The following is a 15,015-nucleotide window of genomic DNA, read 5'->3' as shown; positions in this document are numbered from 1 at the left end:
AGGGGGATGTGTGTCTACCCAACAGACAGAGAGGACAGAGGAGAGAGGAGGGGGAGGGGGATGTGTGTCTACCCAACAAACAGAGAGGACAGAGGTGAGGGGAGAGGGAGGGGTATGTGTGTCTACCCAACAGACAGAGAGGACAGAGGAGAGAGGAGGGGGAGGGGGATGTGTGTCTACCCAACAGACAGAGAGGACAGAGGAGAGAGGAGGGGGAGGAGGATGTGTGTCTACCCAACAGACAGAGAGGACAGAGGAGAGAGGAGGGGGAGGGGGATGTGTGTCTACCCAACAGACAGAGAGGAGAGAGGAGAGGTGTTGATAGGATAGCACTATATTTTTTACTACTAAATATTTTGTATTTATTGAGAAACTATATGGTAACAAGCAATACTTGCAGTTCGTTATTCATTTTCCTATTTATCGAGAAACTACACGGTAACAAGCAGTATGGAAAAATCAATTTGTTTAAGTGGTGGGGATTGTGTACACTTGCTCTTAAACTCGCTGTTGTTTATTACACAAGACTCAACACCATAGTTAATTTCTAGTTACTGTATGTAATTACACATTTTTCCATGTAGTTTCTGAGAAAATACAAAGTAAAAAGTACTTAACTTCACATCCTAATCTTCAGAATGACAGTGATAGTGTCACGATCGTGTGGAGGATTGACGGACCAATACGCAGCACTTGGAAAATAAGCCATCTCCTTTTTTATTTACGAAGACGGCACACGAAACAAAAACACTTAAACACTAAACAAAACAAGAAAACGATCATGAAGCTAAAACAACGATGTGCACACACTGGCTACAAACGTATCACATAGACAATTACCCACAACCAATGAGAGCCTATGGCTACCCTAAATAAGGCTCCCAATCAGAGACAACCGAAATCAGCTGTCTCTAATTGGGAACTCATTCAGGTAACCATAGACTCTCCTAGATAACTAACCAACATAGACAACACTAGACATATACACTCAACACAAAACCATCTACTACACCCCATAACCCCTTTACCAAATAAACACCCAAAACCAACAAAACATAAACATTACCCATGTCACACCCTGACCTAACTAAAATAATAAAGAAAACAAAGAATAATAAGGCCAGGGCGTGACATAACCCCCCCCTTGAGGCGCGAACTCCGGGCGCACCATACACAGTCTAGGGGAGGGTCTGGGTGGGCTCCCCTCCACGGTGGCGGCTCCGGCTCTGGTCGTAGTCCCCACGTCACCACAGTACCTAACCACCTCCTAGGCTTCCTCCAAACGACCCCCCTCCACATTAACCCCATTGCATTAAGGGGGAGTTCCGGACTAAGGGACAGCTCCGGACTAAGGACCAGTACCAGGGTAAGGGGCAGTACCAGGGTCAGGGGCAGTACCAGGATAAGGGGCAGTACCAGGGTAAGGGGCAGCACCAGGGTAAGGGGCAGCACCAGGGTAAGGGGCAGCACCAGGGTAAGGGGCAGCTCCGGACTGAGGAATGGCAGCTCCGGACTGAGGAATGGCAGCTCCGGACTGAGGAATGGCAGCTCCGGACTGAGGGACTGCAGCTCCGGACTGAGGGACTGCAGCTCCGGACTGAGGGACTGCAGCTCCGGACTGAGGGACGGCCCATGGCTGGCTGACAGATCTGGCTGCTCATGGCTGGCTAACGGATCTGGCTGCTCATGGCTGGCTAACTGATCTGGCTGCTCATGGCTGGCTAACGGATCTGGCTGCTCATGGCTGGCTAACTGATCTGGCTGCTCATGGCTGGCTGACGGATCTGGCTGCTCATGGCTGGCTGACGGATCTGGCTGCTCATGGCTAGCTGACGGATCTGGCTGCTCATGGCTAGCTGACGGATCTGGCTGCTCATGGCTAGCTGACGGATCTGGCTGCTCATGGCTAGCTGACGGATCTGGCTGCTCATGGCTAGCTGACGGATCTGGCTGCTCATGGCTAGCTGACGGATCTGGCTGCTCATGGCTAGCTGACGGATCTGGCTGCTCATGGCTAGCTGACGGATCTGGCTGCTCATGGCTAGCTGACGGATCTGGCTGCTCATGGCTAGCTGACGGATCTGGCTGCTCATGGCTAGCTGACGGATCTGGCTGCTCATGGCTGGCTGACTGATCTGGCTGCTCCTGTCTGGTTGGCGGCTCTGGCAGATCCTGTCTGGTTGGCGGCTCTGGCAGATCCTGTCTGGTTGGCGGCTCTGGCAGATCCTGTCTGACGGACGGCTCTAGCGGCTCCTGTCTGGCTGGCGGCTCTAGCGGCTCCTGTCTGGCGGACGGCTCAGTGGGCTCATGGCAGACGGGCGGCTTTGCAGGCTCATGGCAGACGGGCGGCTTTGCAGGCTCATTGCAGACGGATGGCTCAGATGGCGCTGGGGAGACGGATGGCTCAGATGGCGCTGGGGAGACGGATGGCTCAGATGGCGCTGGGGAGACGAGCAGTTCAGTCAACGCTGTGCAGACGGCAGACTCCTGCCGGCTGAGGCGCACTGTAGGCCTGGTGCGTGGTGCCGGGACTGGTGGCACCGGGCTGGAGACACGCATCTCAGGGCTAGTGCGGGGAGCAGCAACAGGACGCACAGGACTCTGGGGACACACAGGAGGCTTGGTGCGTGGTTTAGACACTGGTAGTAAAGGGCTGGAGACACGCACCATATAGCTAGTGCGTGGAGGAGGCACTGGTGGTACTGGATTGGGGCGGGGAGGTGGCGCCGGAAATACCGGACCGTGCAGGCGTACTGGCTCCCTTGAACGCCGAGCCTGCCCAACCTTACCTGGTTCTATGCTCCCCGTCGCCTGACCAGTGCGGGGAGGTGGAATAACCCGCACCGGCCTATGTAGGCGAACCGGGGACACCATGCGTAAGGCTGGTGCCATGTACGCCGGCCCGAGGAGACGCACTGGTGACCAGATGCGTTGGGCCGGCTTCATGACATACGGCTCAACGCTCAGTCTAGCCCGGCCGATACGTGGAGCTGAAATGTACCGAACCGGGCTATGCACACGTACAGGAGACACCGTGCGCTCTACTGCGTAACGCGGTGTCTGCCCGTACTCCCGCTCTCCACGGTAAGTACAGGGAGTAGGCGCAGGTTTCCTACCTGACTTCGCCACACTCCCTTTAAGGCCCCCCCCAAGAAATTTTTGGGGTGTACTCACGGGTTTCCAGCCTTGTCTCCGTGCTGCCTCCTCATATCGCCTCCTCTCGGCTTTCGCTGCCTCCAGCTCTTCACGAGGGAGGCGATATTCTCCAGGTTGATCCCAAGGTCCATCTCTTTCCAATTCGTCCTCCCAACTCCAGAGATCCTGTGTAGGTAGGTCCTGTTGCCGCCTTCCATGCCGCTTGGTCCTATGGTGGGTAATTCTGTCACGATCGTGTACTGGAGAGAATGAGGACCAAGGCGCAGCTGGATATGAATACATCTTCTCTTTTTTTATTTAAAAAGACGACGAAGATGAACACGAAACAAAAACACTTAAACACTAAACAAAACAAGAAAACGATCGTGAAGCTAAAACAACGATGTGCACACACTGGCTACAAACGTATCACATAGACAATTACCCACAACCAATGAGAGCCTATGGCTACCCTAAATAAGGCTCCCAATCAGAGACAACCGAAATCAGCTGTCTCTAATTGGGAACTCATTCAGGTAACCATAGACTCTCCTAGATAACTAACCAACATAGACAACACTAGACATATACACTCAACACAAAACCATCTACTACACCCCATAACCCCTTTACCAAATAAACACCCAAAACCAACAAAACATAAACATTACCCATGTCACACCCTGACCTAACTAAAATAATAAAGAAAACAAAGAATAATAAGGCCAGGGCGTGACAGATAGGCTAAACAATAACAAAGGGGTGATATTACTGCTCTGCAGTGCTTCCATGTGCAGATCAGTCTTTCCTTTAGCTTCGCTTTGAGTCCTACTCACCCAGATAGATGAAGTATGGGGCAGAGATGCTGCCCACTCTGGAGGCCATGGAACAGGCTCCTATGGCTGTGTTCCTCACGACAGTGGGGTAGAGCTCAGCCGTGTAGGCGTACACGATGGAAAAAGCTGCAGTCACACCAAACTTCCCCAGCATCTCTAGTGCAGTGGACACGGAGCTCAGATCTGCCATGGACACAGCAATGAGGGGCCAATGAAGGTCATGTCATAGATTCTTATAGAAGGGTTCATTTGTTTTTGTAATATACTATTCTATACCTGAAATCTTGTCACCATTCTATGCCATCAATTTTCCATTTTCAAACTCAATATTGTTGATTCAATCTGATTTTTATCTGCATGTCTATTTCTCTCTGTTATTAAGGGTGATGTGATAACAAAATGCCTTTATGAATACATCTATCTTTGTTTGAGTCTTACTTGGTGGTATGAGGTTTATGCAGAGCAGCACCACCCCACCCAGAAACAGAGTGGAGAAGAGACACAGGCGCCGGGGGCAGCAGCGGAACATGAGCCAGGCCATGGTATAGGCAGGGACCTCAATGGCAGCTGACAGAAAACAGTTCAGATAGGAGCTCCCCGCCAGGTTGGACGTGTTCAGTGACAAGGCAAAGTACCCGATGGACAGAATGGTCCTGAAGAGACAAACATGGGTTGCGTCCATCATTGTTTGCGTCCCACCTAATTTCCTATACAGTGCACTACCCATGACCAGGGCCTGTAGACATGGCCTTTTGAAGTGACAATCAACACACATTACTGGACCATGCTGGTGCAGGGAATGAAACCCTCTGTCATAACGGTGCAGGGAATGAAACCCTCTGTCATAATGGTGCAGGGAATGAAACCCTCTGTCATAATGGTGCAGGGAATGAAACCCTCTGTCAAAACGGTGCAGGGAATGAAACCCTCTGTCATAATGGTGCAGGGAATGAAACCCTCTGTCATAACAGTGCAGGGAATGAAACCCTTTGTCATAATGTTGCAGGGAATGAAACCCTCTGTCATAATGGTGCAGGGAATGAAACCCTCTGTCATAACGGTGCAGGGAAGGAAACCCTCTGTCATAATGGTGCAGGGAATGAAACCCTCTGTCATAACGGTGCAGGGAAGGAAACCCTCTGTCATAATGGTGCAGGGAATGAAACCCTCTGTCATAATGGTGCAGGGAATGAAACCCTCTGTCATAATGGTGCAGGGAATGAAACCCTATGTCATAATGGTGCAGGGAAAGAAACCCTCTATCATAATGGTGCAGGGAATGAAACCCTCTGTCATAATGGTGCAGGGAAAGAAACCCTCTGACATAATGATGCAGGGAAAGGAACCCTCTGTCATAATGGTGCAGGGAAAGAAACCCTCTGTCATAATGGTGCAGGGAATGAAACCCTCTGTCATAATGTTGCAGGGAATGAAACCCTCTGTCATAATGGTGCAGGGAATGAAACCCTCTGTCATAATGGTGCAGGGAATGAAACCCTCTGTCATAATGGTGCAGGGAATGAAACCCTCTGTCATAATGGTGCAGGGAAAGAAACCCTCTGTCATAATGGTGCAGGGAATGAAACCCTCTGTCATAACGGTGCAGGGAATGAAACCCTCTGTCATAATGGTGCAGGGAAAGAAACCCTCTGTCATAATGGTGCAGGGAATGAAACCCTCTGTCATAATGGTGCAGGGAAAGAAACCATCTGTCATAATGGTGCAGGGAATGAAACCCTCTGTCATAATGGTGCAGGGAATGAAACCCTCTGTCATAATGGTGCAGGGAAAGAAACCCTCTGTCATAATGGTGCAGGGAATGAAACCCTCTGTCATAACGGTGCAGGGAATGAAACCCTCTGTCATAATGGTGCAGGGAAAGAAACCCTCTGTCATAATGGTGCAGGGAATGAAACCCTTTGTCATAATGGTGCAGGGAAAGAAACCATCTGTCATAATGGTGCAGGGAATGAAACCCTCTGTCATAATGGTGCAGGGAAGGAAACCCGCTTCATAATGGTGCAGGGAATGAAACCCTCTGTCATAATGGTGCAGGGAAGGAAACCCTCTGTCATAATGGTGCAGGGAAGGAAAGCAACAATTCAAGCACCATTACTTAGCTCCTCATACAAGAAGTCAGACTGAAAAAGGCATTTATTTAGTCGACTGAAACATCAACCAAATAGATTACCCCTAGCTAACAGAATCTGTGTGGGAACCCCTAGATAACATTATCTGTGTGGGAGTAATTCTTGTATGAGGTTGGAAACCAAGATGGGGATAATAAAATCAGTTATTTAAGCATTTTTGACCACGTATCTGGGTTTATGGGGCAGAGGAGTTTTGTTTGTTTGTTATTGGCGATGCAGGGTGTCAGGGGAACGGACAAGACTCACCAGACCAGCCACAGCGTGATGGACACCCAACGGATGTTGCTGGACCTCACCAGATCACAGATGTTGTGGGCCACCAACTTCCCAGCCTTGGGCTCTAACTGCAGTACAGTAAAGCACACTTGTCACAACAGGCATGCTTGATTAAACTTGTGCAATGGGTTGACCTACAGGCTCAGCCATGAGTTTCAAAGGACAGTTATACAAATTATGTCAACAATCTACCATCTGTGTGGACAGAGATGGAGTAGGATGGGGATGAGAAATACAAAGGGCCTTTTCTGTTACGGAACAAGTTGACAGCTCATATGTCAGGTAGACTAACCTGGCTTGGATAAAGCAATATATGCTGAGCAAAAATATAAACGCAACATGTAAAGTGTTGGTCCCATGTTTCATGAGCTGAAATAAAAGATCCCAGAAATGTTCCATATGGACAAAAAGCTTATTTCTCACAAATGTGTTTACATCTCTGTTAGTTAGCAATCTCCTTTGCCATCCACATGACAGGTGTGGCATCAAGAAGCTTATTAAACAGCATTATCATTAGACAGGTGCACCTTGTGCTGGGGACAATAAAGGCGACTCTAAAATGTTCAGTTTTGTCAAAGAACACAATGCCACAGATGTCTCAAGTTTTGAGGGAGCGTGCACTTGGAATGCTGACTACAGGAATGGCCACCAGAGCTGTTGCCAGAGAATCCAATGTCGTTTTAGAAAATTTGGCAGTATGTCCAACCGGCCTCACAACCGCAAACCATGTGTAACCATACCAGGCCAGGACCTCCACATCCGGCATCTTCACCTGTGGGATCGTCTAAGGAAGGGGGGTGCTGAGGAATATTTCTGTCTGTAATAAAGCACTTTTGTGGGGGAAAACTCATTCTGATTGGCTGGGCCTGGCTCCCAAGTGGGTGGGCCTATGGCCCCCTGCCCAGTCATGTGAAATCCATAGATTAGTGCCTAATGAATATATTTCAATTGACTGATTTCCTTATATGAACTGTAACTCAGTAAAATCGTTGAACTTGTTGCATGTTGTGTTTATATTTTTGTTCAGTACACAAAACAAATGAATTATATTTCTATCTCAAAGCAAGTGACAACCAATGTGCTCATCTTATGGACTACAACCACAAGTTTTTTTTTATTTTTTTATTTTCACCTTTATATAACCAGGTAGGCAAGTTGAGAACAAGTTCTCATTTACAACTGCGACCTGGTCAAGATAAAGCAAAGCAGTTACAAATGGAGTAAAACAAACATACAGTCAATAACACAGTAGAAAAATAAGTATATATACAATGTGAGCAAGTGAGGTGAGATAAGGGAGGTGAAGGCAACAAAAGAAAGGCCATGGTGGCAAAGTAAATACAATATAGCAAGTAAAACACTGGAATGGTTGATTTGCAGTGGAAGAATGTGCCAAGTAGAGATAGAAATAATGGGGTGCAAAGGAGCAAAATAAATAAATAAATAAATAAATACAGTAGGGAAAGAGGTAGTTGTTTGGGCTAAATTATAGATGGGCGATGTACAGGTGCAGTAATCTGTGAGCTGCTCTGACAGCTGGTGCTTGAAGCTAGTGAGGGAGATACGTGTTTCCAGTTTCAGAGATTTTTGTAGTTCGTTCCAGTCATTGGCAGCAGAGAACTGGAAGGAGAGGCGGCCAAAGGAAGAATTGGTTTTGGGGGTGACCAGAGAGATATACCTGCTGGAGCATGTGCTACAGGTGGGTGCTGCTATGGTGACCAGTGAGCTGAGATAAGGAGGGACTTTACCTAGCAGGGTCTGTAGATGACCTGGAGCCAGTGGGTTTGGCGACGAGTATGAAGCGAGGGCCAGCCAACGAGAGCGTACAGGTCGCAGTGGTGGGTAGTATATGGGGCTTTGGTGACAAAACGGATGGCACTGTGATAGGATGCTTTGTTGCGGAATAGGAAGGAAATTCTAGATTTAACTTTGGATCGGAGATGTTTGATATGAGTCTGGAAGGAGAGTTTACAGTCTAACCAGACACCTAGGTATTTGTAGTTGTCCACATATTCTAAGTCAGAACCGTCCAGAGTAGTGATGCTGAGGGTGCCTGTGTTTACGGCTTTGGGGTGGTACCTGGTAGGTTCATTGATAATTTGTGTGAGATTGAGGGCATCAAGCTTAGATTGTAGGATGGCTGGGGTGTTAAGCATGTTCCAGTTTAGGTCGCCTAGCAGTACGAGCTCTGAAGATAGATGGCGGGCAATCAGTTCACATATGGTGTCCAGAGCACAGCTGGGGGCAGAGGGAGGTCTATAGCAGGCGGCAACGGTGAGAGACTTGTTTTTAGAGAGGTGGATTTTTAAGAGTAGAAGTTCAAATTGTTTGGGTACAGACCTGGATAGTAGGACAGAACTCTGCAGGTTATCTTTGCAGTAGATTGCAACACCGCCCCCTTTGGCCGTTCTATCTTGTCTGAAAATGTTGTAGTTAGGGATGAAAATTTCAGAATTTTTGGTGGTCTTCCTAAGCCAGGATTCAGACACGGCTAGGACATCTGGGTTGGCAGAGTGTGCTAAAGCAGTGAATAAAACAAAGTTAGGGAGGAGGCTTCTAATGTTAACATGCATGAAACCAAGGCTATTACGGTTACAGAAGTCATCAAAAGAGAGCGCCTGGGGAATAGGAGTGGAGCTAGGCACTGCAGGGCCTGGATTCACCTCTACATCACCAGAGGAACAGAGGAGGAGTAGGATAAGGGTATGGCTAAAAGCTATGAGAATTGGTCATCTAGAACGTCTAGAACAGAGAGTAAAAGGAAGTTTTTGGGGGAGATAAAAAAGTTTCAAGGTATAATGTACAGACAAAGGTATGGTAGGATGTGAATACAGTGGAGTTAAACCTAGGTATTGAGTGATGATGAGAGAGATATTGTCTCTAGAAACATCATTGAAACCAGGTGATGTCATCGCATGTGTGGGTGGTGGAACTGAAAGGTTGGATAAGGTATAGTGAGCAGGGCTAGAGGCTCTACAGTGAAATAAGCCAATAAACACTAACCAGAACAGCAATGGACAAGGCATATTGACATTAAGGAGAGGCATGCTTAGTCGAGTGATCATAAGGGTCCAGTGAGTAGAGGTTGGTTGGGGTCACGGCGATTCAGACAGCTAGCCGGGCCGAGCCATCGGTAGCAAGGTAGCATAGGATGGAAGTCTGTTTTTAGCCACCTTGTGCGTTTCCGTCGGTAGATTAGTGGGGTTCCGTGTGGTAGAGGGGATCAATCCAATTGGCAAAATAGATATAGTTATAGTGACCCAAGAAAAATTGTCCGATAGACTTATTCAGATAGCAGCCGATAAGACAGCTAACGATTAGCGGGCCGCAGATGGGCGTCCAGGTAACGTCGTGACGGAGGTGCCAGTTGGATAACTACCTCGGGCAGATAACGTCGGTAGTCTAGTCGTGAAGGCCCGGTGAGGCTCCGCATTGGCAGTAAAACGGGTCCGGATAGGTGATTGTAGCCCAGGAGGGGCTGATGGAACTCTTCAGTTGGCTAGCTCCGGAATAATTGATGTTTGCTCCGGCGTAAGCCAATAGTCACATGGGTAGCAGCTAGCTAGCTGCGAAATCCAGGTGTAAATGTCCAGAGCTTGCGGTTGAAATCCGGGGATATGGAGACAAATAGGTCCGATATGTTCTGGTCTGAGTCGCGTTGTACAAAAGTGCCGATAGATTTTAGAGCTAAAGGAATAGCTGATGACCACAAACTGTGGTTAGATTGAAATACTAACGTTAGCCAGTAAACTGGCTAGCTTCTGGGTAGCTTCTGGGTAGCTTCTGGTTAGCTTCTGGCTAGCTTAGCAAGTAAGGGTATGTCATAATGTTATAGGCTTAAATGACAGCATGCAACATTGAGAAGTGAAGGAGATAAGCAAATACACATGACACAAGTTAGCCTGGAGGTAATTTTACGGGTCATGTACACCACAGCAGGTCAAACACACTGGATTGTATTCCTTAATAATCTTAGAGTAGGAGTGCTGATCTAGGATCAGGTCCCCGTGTCCATTAAATATCCTAGATCAGTACCTGTACTCTGAGATGCTTTAAGAATAAAGGCCAAGGTGACAAGGTAAAAATCTGTCATTCTGCCTCTGAGCAAGGCAGTTACGCCACTGTTCCCCGGTTGCCGATGACGTGGATGTCGATTAAGGCAGCCCCCAGCACCTCTCTGATTCAGAGGAGTTGGGTTAAATGCGGAAGACACATTTCAGTTGAATGCATTCAGTTGTGCAATTGACTAGGTATCCCCCTTTCCTTTCCTTTGTCTTACAACTCCATAGACTAAAACTTCAGAGGAAAGTAGTAGCTACCTGTAGGCCTGCAATGCCATGCATGATACCTCCAGAAAAGGTTAGAAACTCAGAAACAAAAGCTTGAGAAACCTTGACTGGACTAGTCGAGTTCAAAGTGAGAAGCCTTGACTGGACTAGTTGAGTTCACAGTGAGAAGCCTTGACTGGACTAGTCGAGTTCACAGTGAGAAACCTTGACTGGACTAGTCGAGTTCACAGTGAGAAACCTTGACTGGACTAGTTGAGTTCACAGTGAGAAACCTTGACTGGACTAGTCGAGTTCACAGTGAGAAGCCTTGACTGGACTAGTCGAGTTCACAGTGAGAAGCCTTGACTGGACTAGTCGAGTTCACAGTGAGAAACCTTGACTGGACTAGTTGAGTTCACAGTGAGAAACCTTGACTGGACTAGTCGAGTTCACAGTGAGAAACCTTGACTGGACTAGTTGAGTTCACAGTGAGAAACCTTGACTGGACTAGTCGAGTTCACAGTAAGAAACCTTGACTGGACTAGTTGAGTTCACAGTGAGAAACCTTGACTGGACTAGTCGAGTTCACAGTGAGAAGCCTTGACTGGACTAGTTGAGTTCACAGTGAGAAACCTTGACTGGACTAGTTGAGTTCACAGTGAGAAACCTTGACTGGACTAGTTGAGTTCACAGTGAGAAACCTTGACTGGACTAGTCGAGTTCACAGTAAGAAACCTTGACTGGACTAGTTGAGTTCACAGTGAGATTAGTAAACAGCCAGCCAGACATTCCAAACACCATGGTGTACTTTTATTTGTTTGTTCCTATCAGTAGGCTGCTAATAATCATAAATCACACAAATGGAGAGAGATGAATGAACAAATAGCGGAACAATTCCAATGACATAAGAGTGTTTTGAAACTTGACCAGGTCCATAGGCTGTCATTGTGGCAATAACTCTCATGCAGCCTGATCCAATCAGACTGAACTGATTACTGTCCAGCCAATCATAATGAAGATGACTGCGGTGTGTAAATCAATGACAAAAGTTTCCCCAGGAGATGTTCTGACCCACACTCTAAAATCCCAAACACAAATTGATCTATTTCACATTCACTGATGTGAAATAGAGTTCACATGTACAGTAAGTTCACATGTAAGTGTTCTGAAGTGACCTGTGAAGTTTAGTGTTTGAAGTCCTTTTTGATAATTTAATTACTTGTTTTTACCTCCACAGGATGCTGAAAAACTCAAGATTGTAAGAATTAAAGCTAAAGGGGAAAAACCACAGAAGGATACCAGTGAAATAGAAGCTAGACAAACATCTTTAGAGTAATACAAACAAACAACTTGTCCAAAAACAAAATTACTTTTGTGTGACTGAGAGGATTCTATGTGATCAATTTGGTAAGAATTCCACATCATCTAGAGAGCATGGCTATAGCCATATTGTTATTACCTTCACAATCTTTTCAGAGCTCCAGTATGTGCATAACGGTAAAAGCTAAAGGTTGATCTGGGATTGGGAGTGAAGAAATCACCTGTACAGGCCGGAAGATGACCTCGGGTGCTGTGACTCTGTTCCTCCTGGCAGCATCTCTCAGTATGGCCTCAGCCTCCTCCACTCTTCCCTGAGAGAGCAGCCATCTGGGGGACTCTGGGATGAACCTGCAACATCACAAAAAATAACCAGGTTCATATCAAAGCTAGCCTGGTCCCAGATCTCTTTCTGCTCTTGCAAACTCCCTTGCCGTTACTGTCAAGCCAAAAACAATTGGCATGACAATGAGTGACATGGAGTTAGGATGATAGCACAGACAGACTGACACTCATGCTATATCAGAGTCAAGTAATTGAATGGGCTTTAGGGAAGGATTGAATACCCGGCATACAATATATTACACACACCTACCACCAAAAAGGGACATAGAGGAAGCCTGGGAGGCTGAGGGCTAGCATCAGCATCCTCCAGTCTCTGATGAATAAGGCCACTGCTGGAAGGAGCGTGTAGCCAATGGTGTAGAACATACAAACTCCAAGAGTGGAGTAGATTATCCGTTTGGATGGAGATAAAATTTCAGTTCCTGTAGATGAGAAGAATTTCTAAATGTATGAGAAGTTAAATGGTGCATCGGGCTGAAAGAAAACATTGTGCACATAAACACCAGTAACAACTGTGTAATAATGCCATTGGATAAATTCATGAATGAATGATCAAGATAAATAAAGATACCTAGCACAAATGCAGCCACATAATTTGAGATTTGCCCCATCCCGACAACAAAGGATAAGGCACAGAATACAACCCAGGATGGAGAGAAGACCTGGATAAATGTGAACACAGTCTGAACTCCCATGGTGGCAAAGAGAACATTTTTCCTCCCAAACCTGAGAGAAATAAAAGTTAGGTTGAAATCATCCACATGCAGATTTTGAGTAGGCTATTCCTAAACATCTTCAATCAGGTGAAGAATTATAAATGATCCTCCAATAAAGTAAGGATATAAAATGTTTTTATGGGACACTGTGTAACAGTTCTCTGTGCTTACTGCTAAAACTAATCTCTAAGGAAATTATGAAAAACAGAAAACGCATAGCCATGCATTGGGGAGGAAGTGTCCAAACTAAAGATGACAGCAAAGCTAAACATGTGACATAGGGTTTGTTCCAAATGGCACCCTTTTCCCTATATGGAGTACTCTTATTGAACAGAGACCTATTGAACCTGGTCAAAATAGTGCATACTATGTAGGGAAAAGTGTGCCATTTGGGACTCACAGAGGCCATCCATTACCTGTCAGAGAGCTGGCCAGAGAGGAAGGAGCCAGTGAGGACACCACAGAAGAACACAGAAGAGGTCAATGGGTTCTTCCACTTATCAGCACACACCAGGTCCCACTACACTCATACAAACAATCACACACACACACACACACACACACACACACACACACACACACACACACACACACACACACACACACACACACACACACACACACACACACAGAGAGAGAGCATTAGGCCGATAAAATGAACGCATTAAGGGATAATGAATGATGGGCAAAATAATTGGACATACAGTGGACATAGTAGTTGGGCAATATGAACAATCATTGGGCTAAATCATAAAAAATAACATTTAGGTGAGAAGTTTGGGAAGATCAGATGAATAGGTTTAGTTTAAAAAAAAAGTAATTTGTCGTTATGGATTATTGGTAGGTTGTACAATTACATTCTTCATCTAGGCCTACTGTGGACCACATGTAGGATGTCTGTTCATCTGAGATCAATAGCCTTTTGTGAAGCAGCCAACCGCAAACATTTCAGAACGTGAGTTCATCGTATAGCCTATGCAATATGCAGTTGGAACCCGTATGGTGAATAGCCTACATTCCCAAACGTTGATGATGGAATATGCTAACAACTGTGCAGTGATGCATAACTTAATACTTTGTTCAATGCATGTGATGTCAAAGATGCCAAATACTTAATTAATTTGCCACGGAATAGCTACAAAATGACAGCGAAAGCAACGCAACAAAGTTTCACTTGCTGCAACAACATTTTACTCCCATAAAAATGTGTCACAGTATAGCTACAAAGTGAGTGGGAGCAATGCAACACTGTTTCACTCGCTGCAACAATGTTTCACTCCCATAGAAATGTGTCACAGTAGAGCTACAAAGTGAGTGGGAGCAATGCAACACTGTTTCAATGCAACACTGTTTCACTCGCTGCAACAATGTTTCACTCCCATAAAAAAAACATCGTATCCAGACAGACAACCGAAATAAAACAAAACCCCCACCCGTTGTAACCGTCGCAAAAAGTGGATGCGTACCATCTCTCATCTCATCATACCTCGGACACAATAGTTGAGATGTACGTCCCCCGATCGTATTCCCAGCCATCCAAACAGGTCTCGTGTTGTATTTCGGAAACGTTGACATCGATCCCTGGGACATAACCTCTTTCTGAGAAACTCTTTATGACATCGAGTTTGTATCTGGCGCATTTACTGAGCACAATAGTCCCGCTTTCCTCCTCCAAAGGAATACTGTGATTTCTCCATTCGCCAGTAATGTTCGCATTTGCGGGTATGAGGCAATGGTGGGATGGTGTATCACCGATGAACACAATAGACATACCTGTAAAGCCGTTGGGGATGATACTCAAACATAAGAGAAAGAACACCATCTGTTGGAAAGGTCCCCATTCTCCAAGAAAGGCAGTGTTATCCTCATAGCCAGTCTCAGTCATTATAAAGATTGGAAGTGGGTTATTAGTGCGGCCCAGCGGAGAGAACAGCTTGTCCTTTATAGGGGGAGTCATTTGGGGTTGGAGTAC

At 46.4% G+C, this 15,015-nt stretch overlaps 1 protein-coding gene across 2 annotated transcripts in view; it reads right to left on the bottom strand.

Annotated features, from left to right (window-relative positions):
• Positions 1 to 15,015, bottom strand: part of LOC129868203 (organic cation/carnitine transporter 2-like) — a 20,308-nt gene extending 5,293 nt beyond the window's left edge. For both annotated transcript variants that reach the window (XM_055941961.1, XM_055941962.1), the window contains exons 1-8: positions 14,530 to 15,015; positions 13,460 to 13,563; positions 12,899 to 13,053; positions 12,578 to 12,749; positions 12,207 to 12,333; positions 6,368 to 6,465; positions 4,410 to 4,624; positions 3,972 to 4,154 (exon numbers count right to left, since the gene is read on the bottom strand). In XM_055941961.1, coding sequence (XP_055797936.1) covers positions 3,972 to 4,154; positions 4,410 to 4,624; positions 6,368 to 6,465; positions 12,207 to 12,333; positions 12,578 to 12,749; positions 12,899 to 13,053; positions 13,460 to 13,563; positions 14,530 to 15,000 — 1,525 coding nt within the window. In that variant the 5' untranslated portion in view covers positions 15,001 to 15,015. The remainder of the gene's footprint in view (positions 1 to 3,971; positions 4,155 to 4,409; positions 4,625 to 6,367; positions 6,466 to 12,206; positions 12,334 to 12,577; positions 12,750 to 12,898; positions 13,054 to 13,459; positions 13,564 to 14,529) is intronic.

The sequence above is a fragment of the Salvelinus fontinalis genome, chromosome 13 (assembly GCF_029448725.1).
Source record: "Salvelinus fontinalis isolate EN_2023a chromosome 13, ASM2944872v1, whole genome shotgun sequence".
In the NCBI taxonomy this organism is placed as follows: Eukaryota; Metazoa; Chordata; class Actinopteri; order Salmoniformes; family Salmonidae; genus Salvelinus; species Salvelinus fontinalis.
Note: the sequence above shows the minus strand (reverse complement) of the source record. Positions and strands in the feature narration are given on the sequence as shown.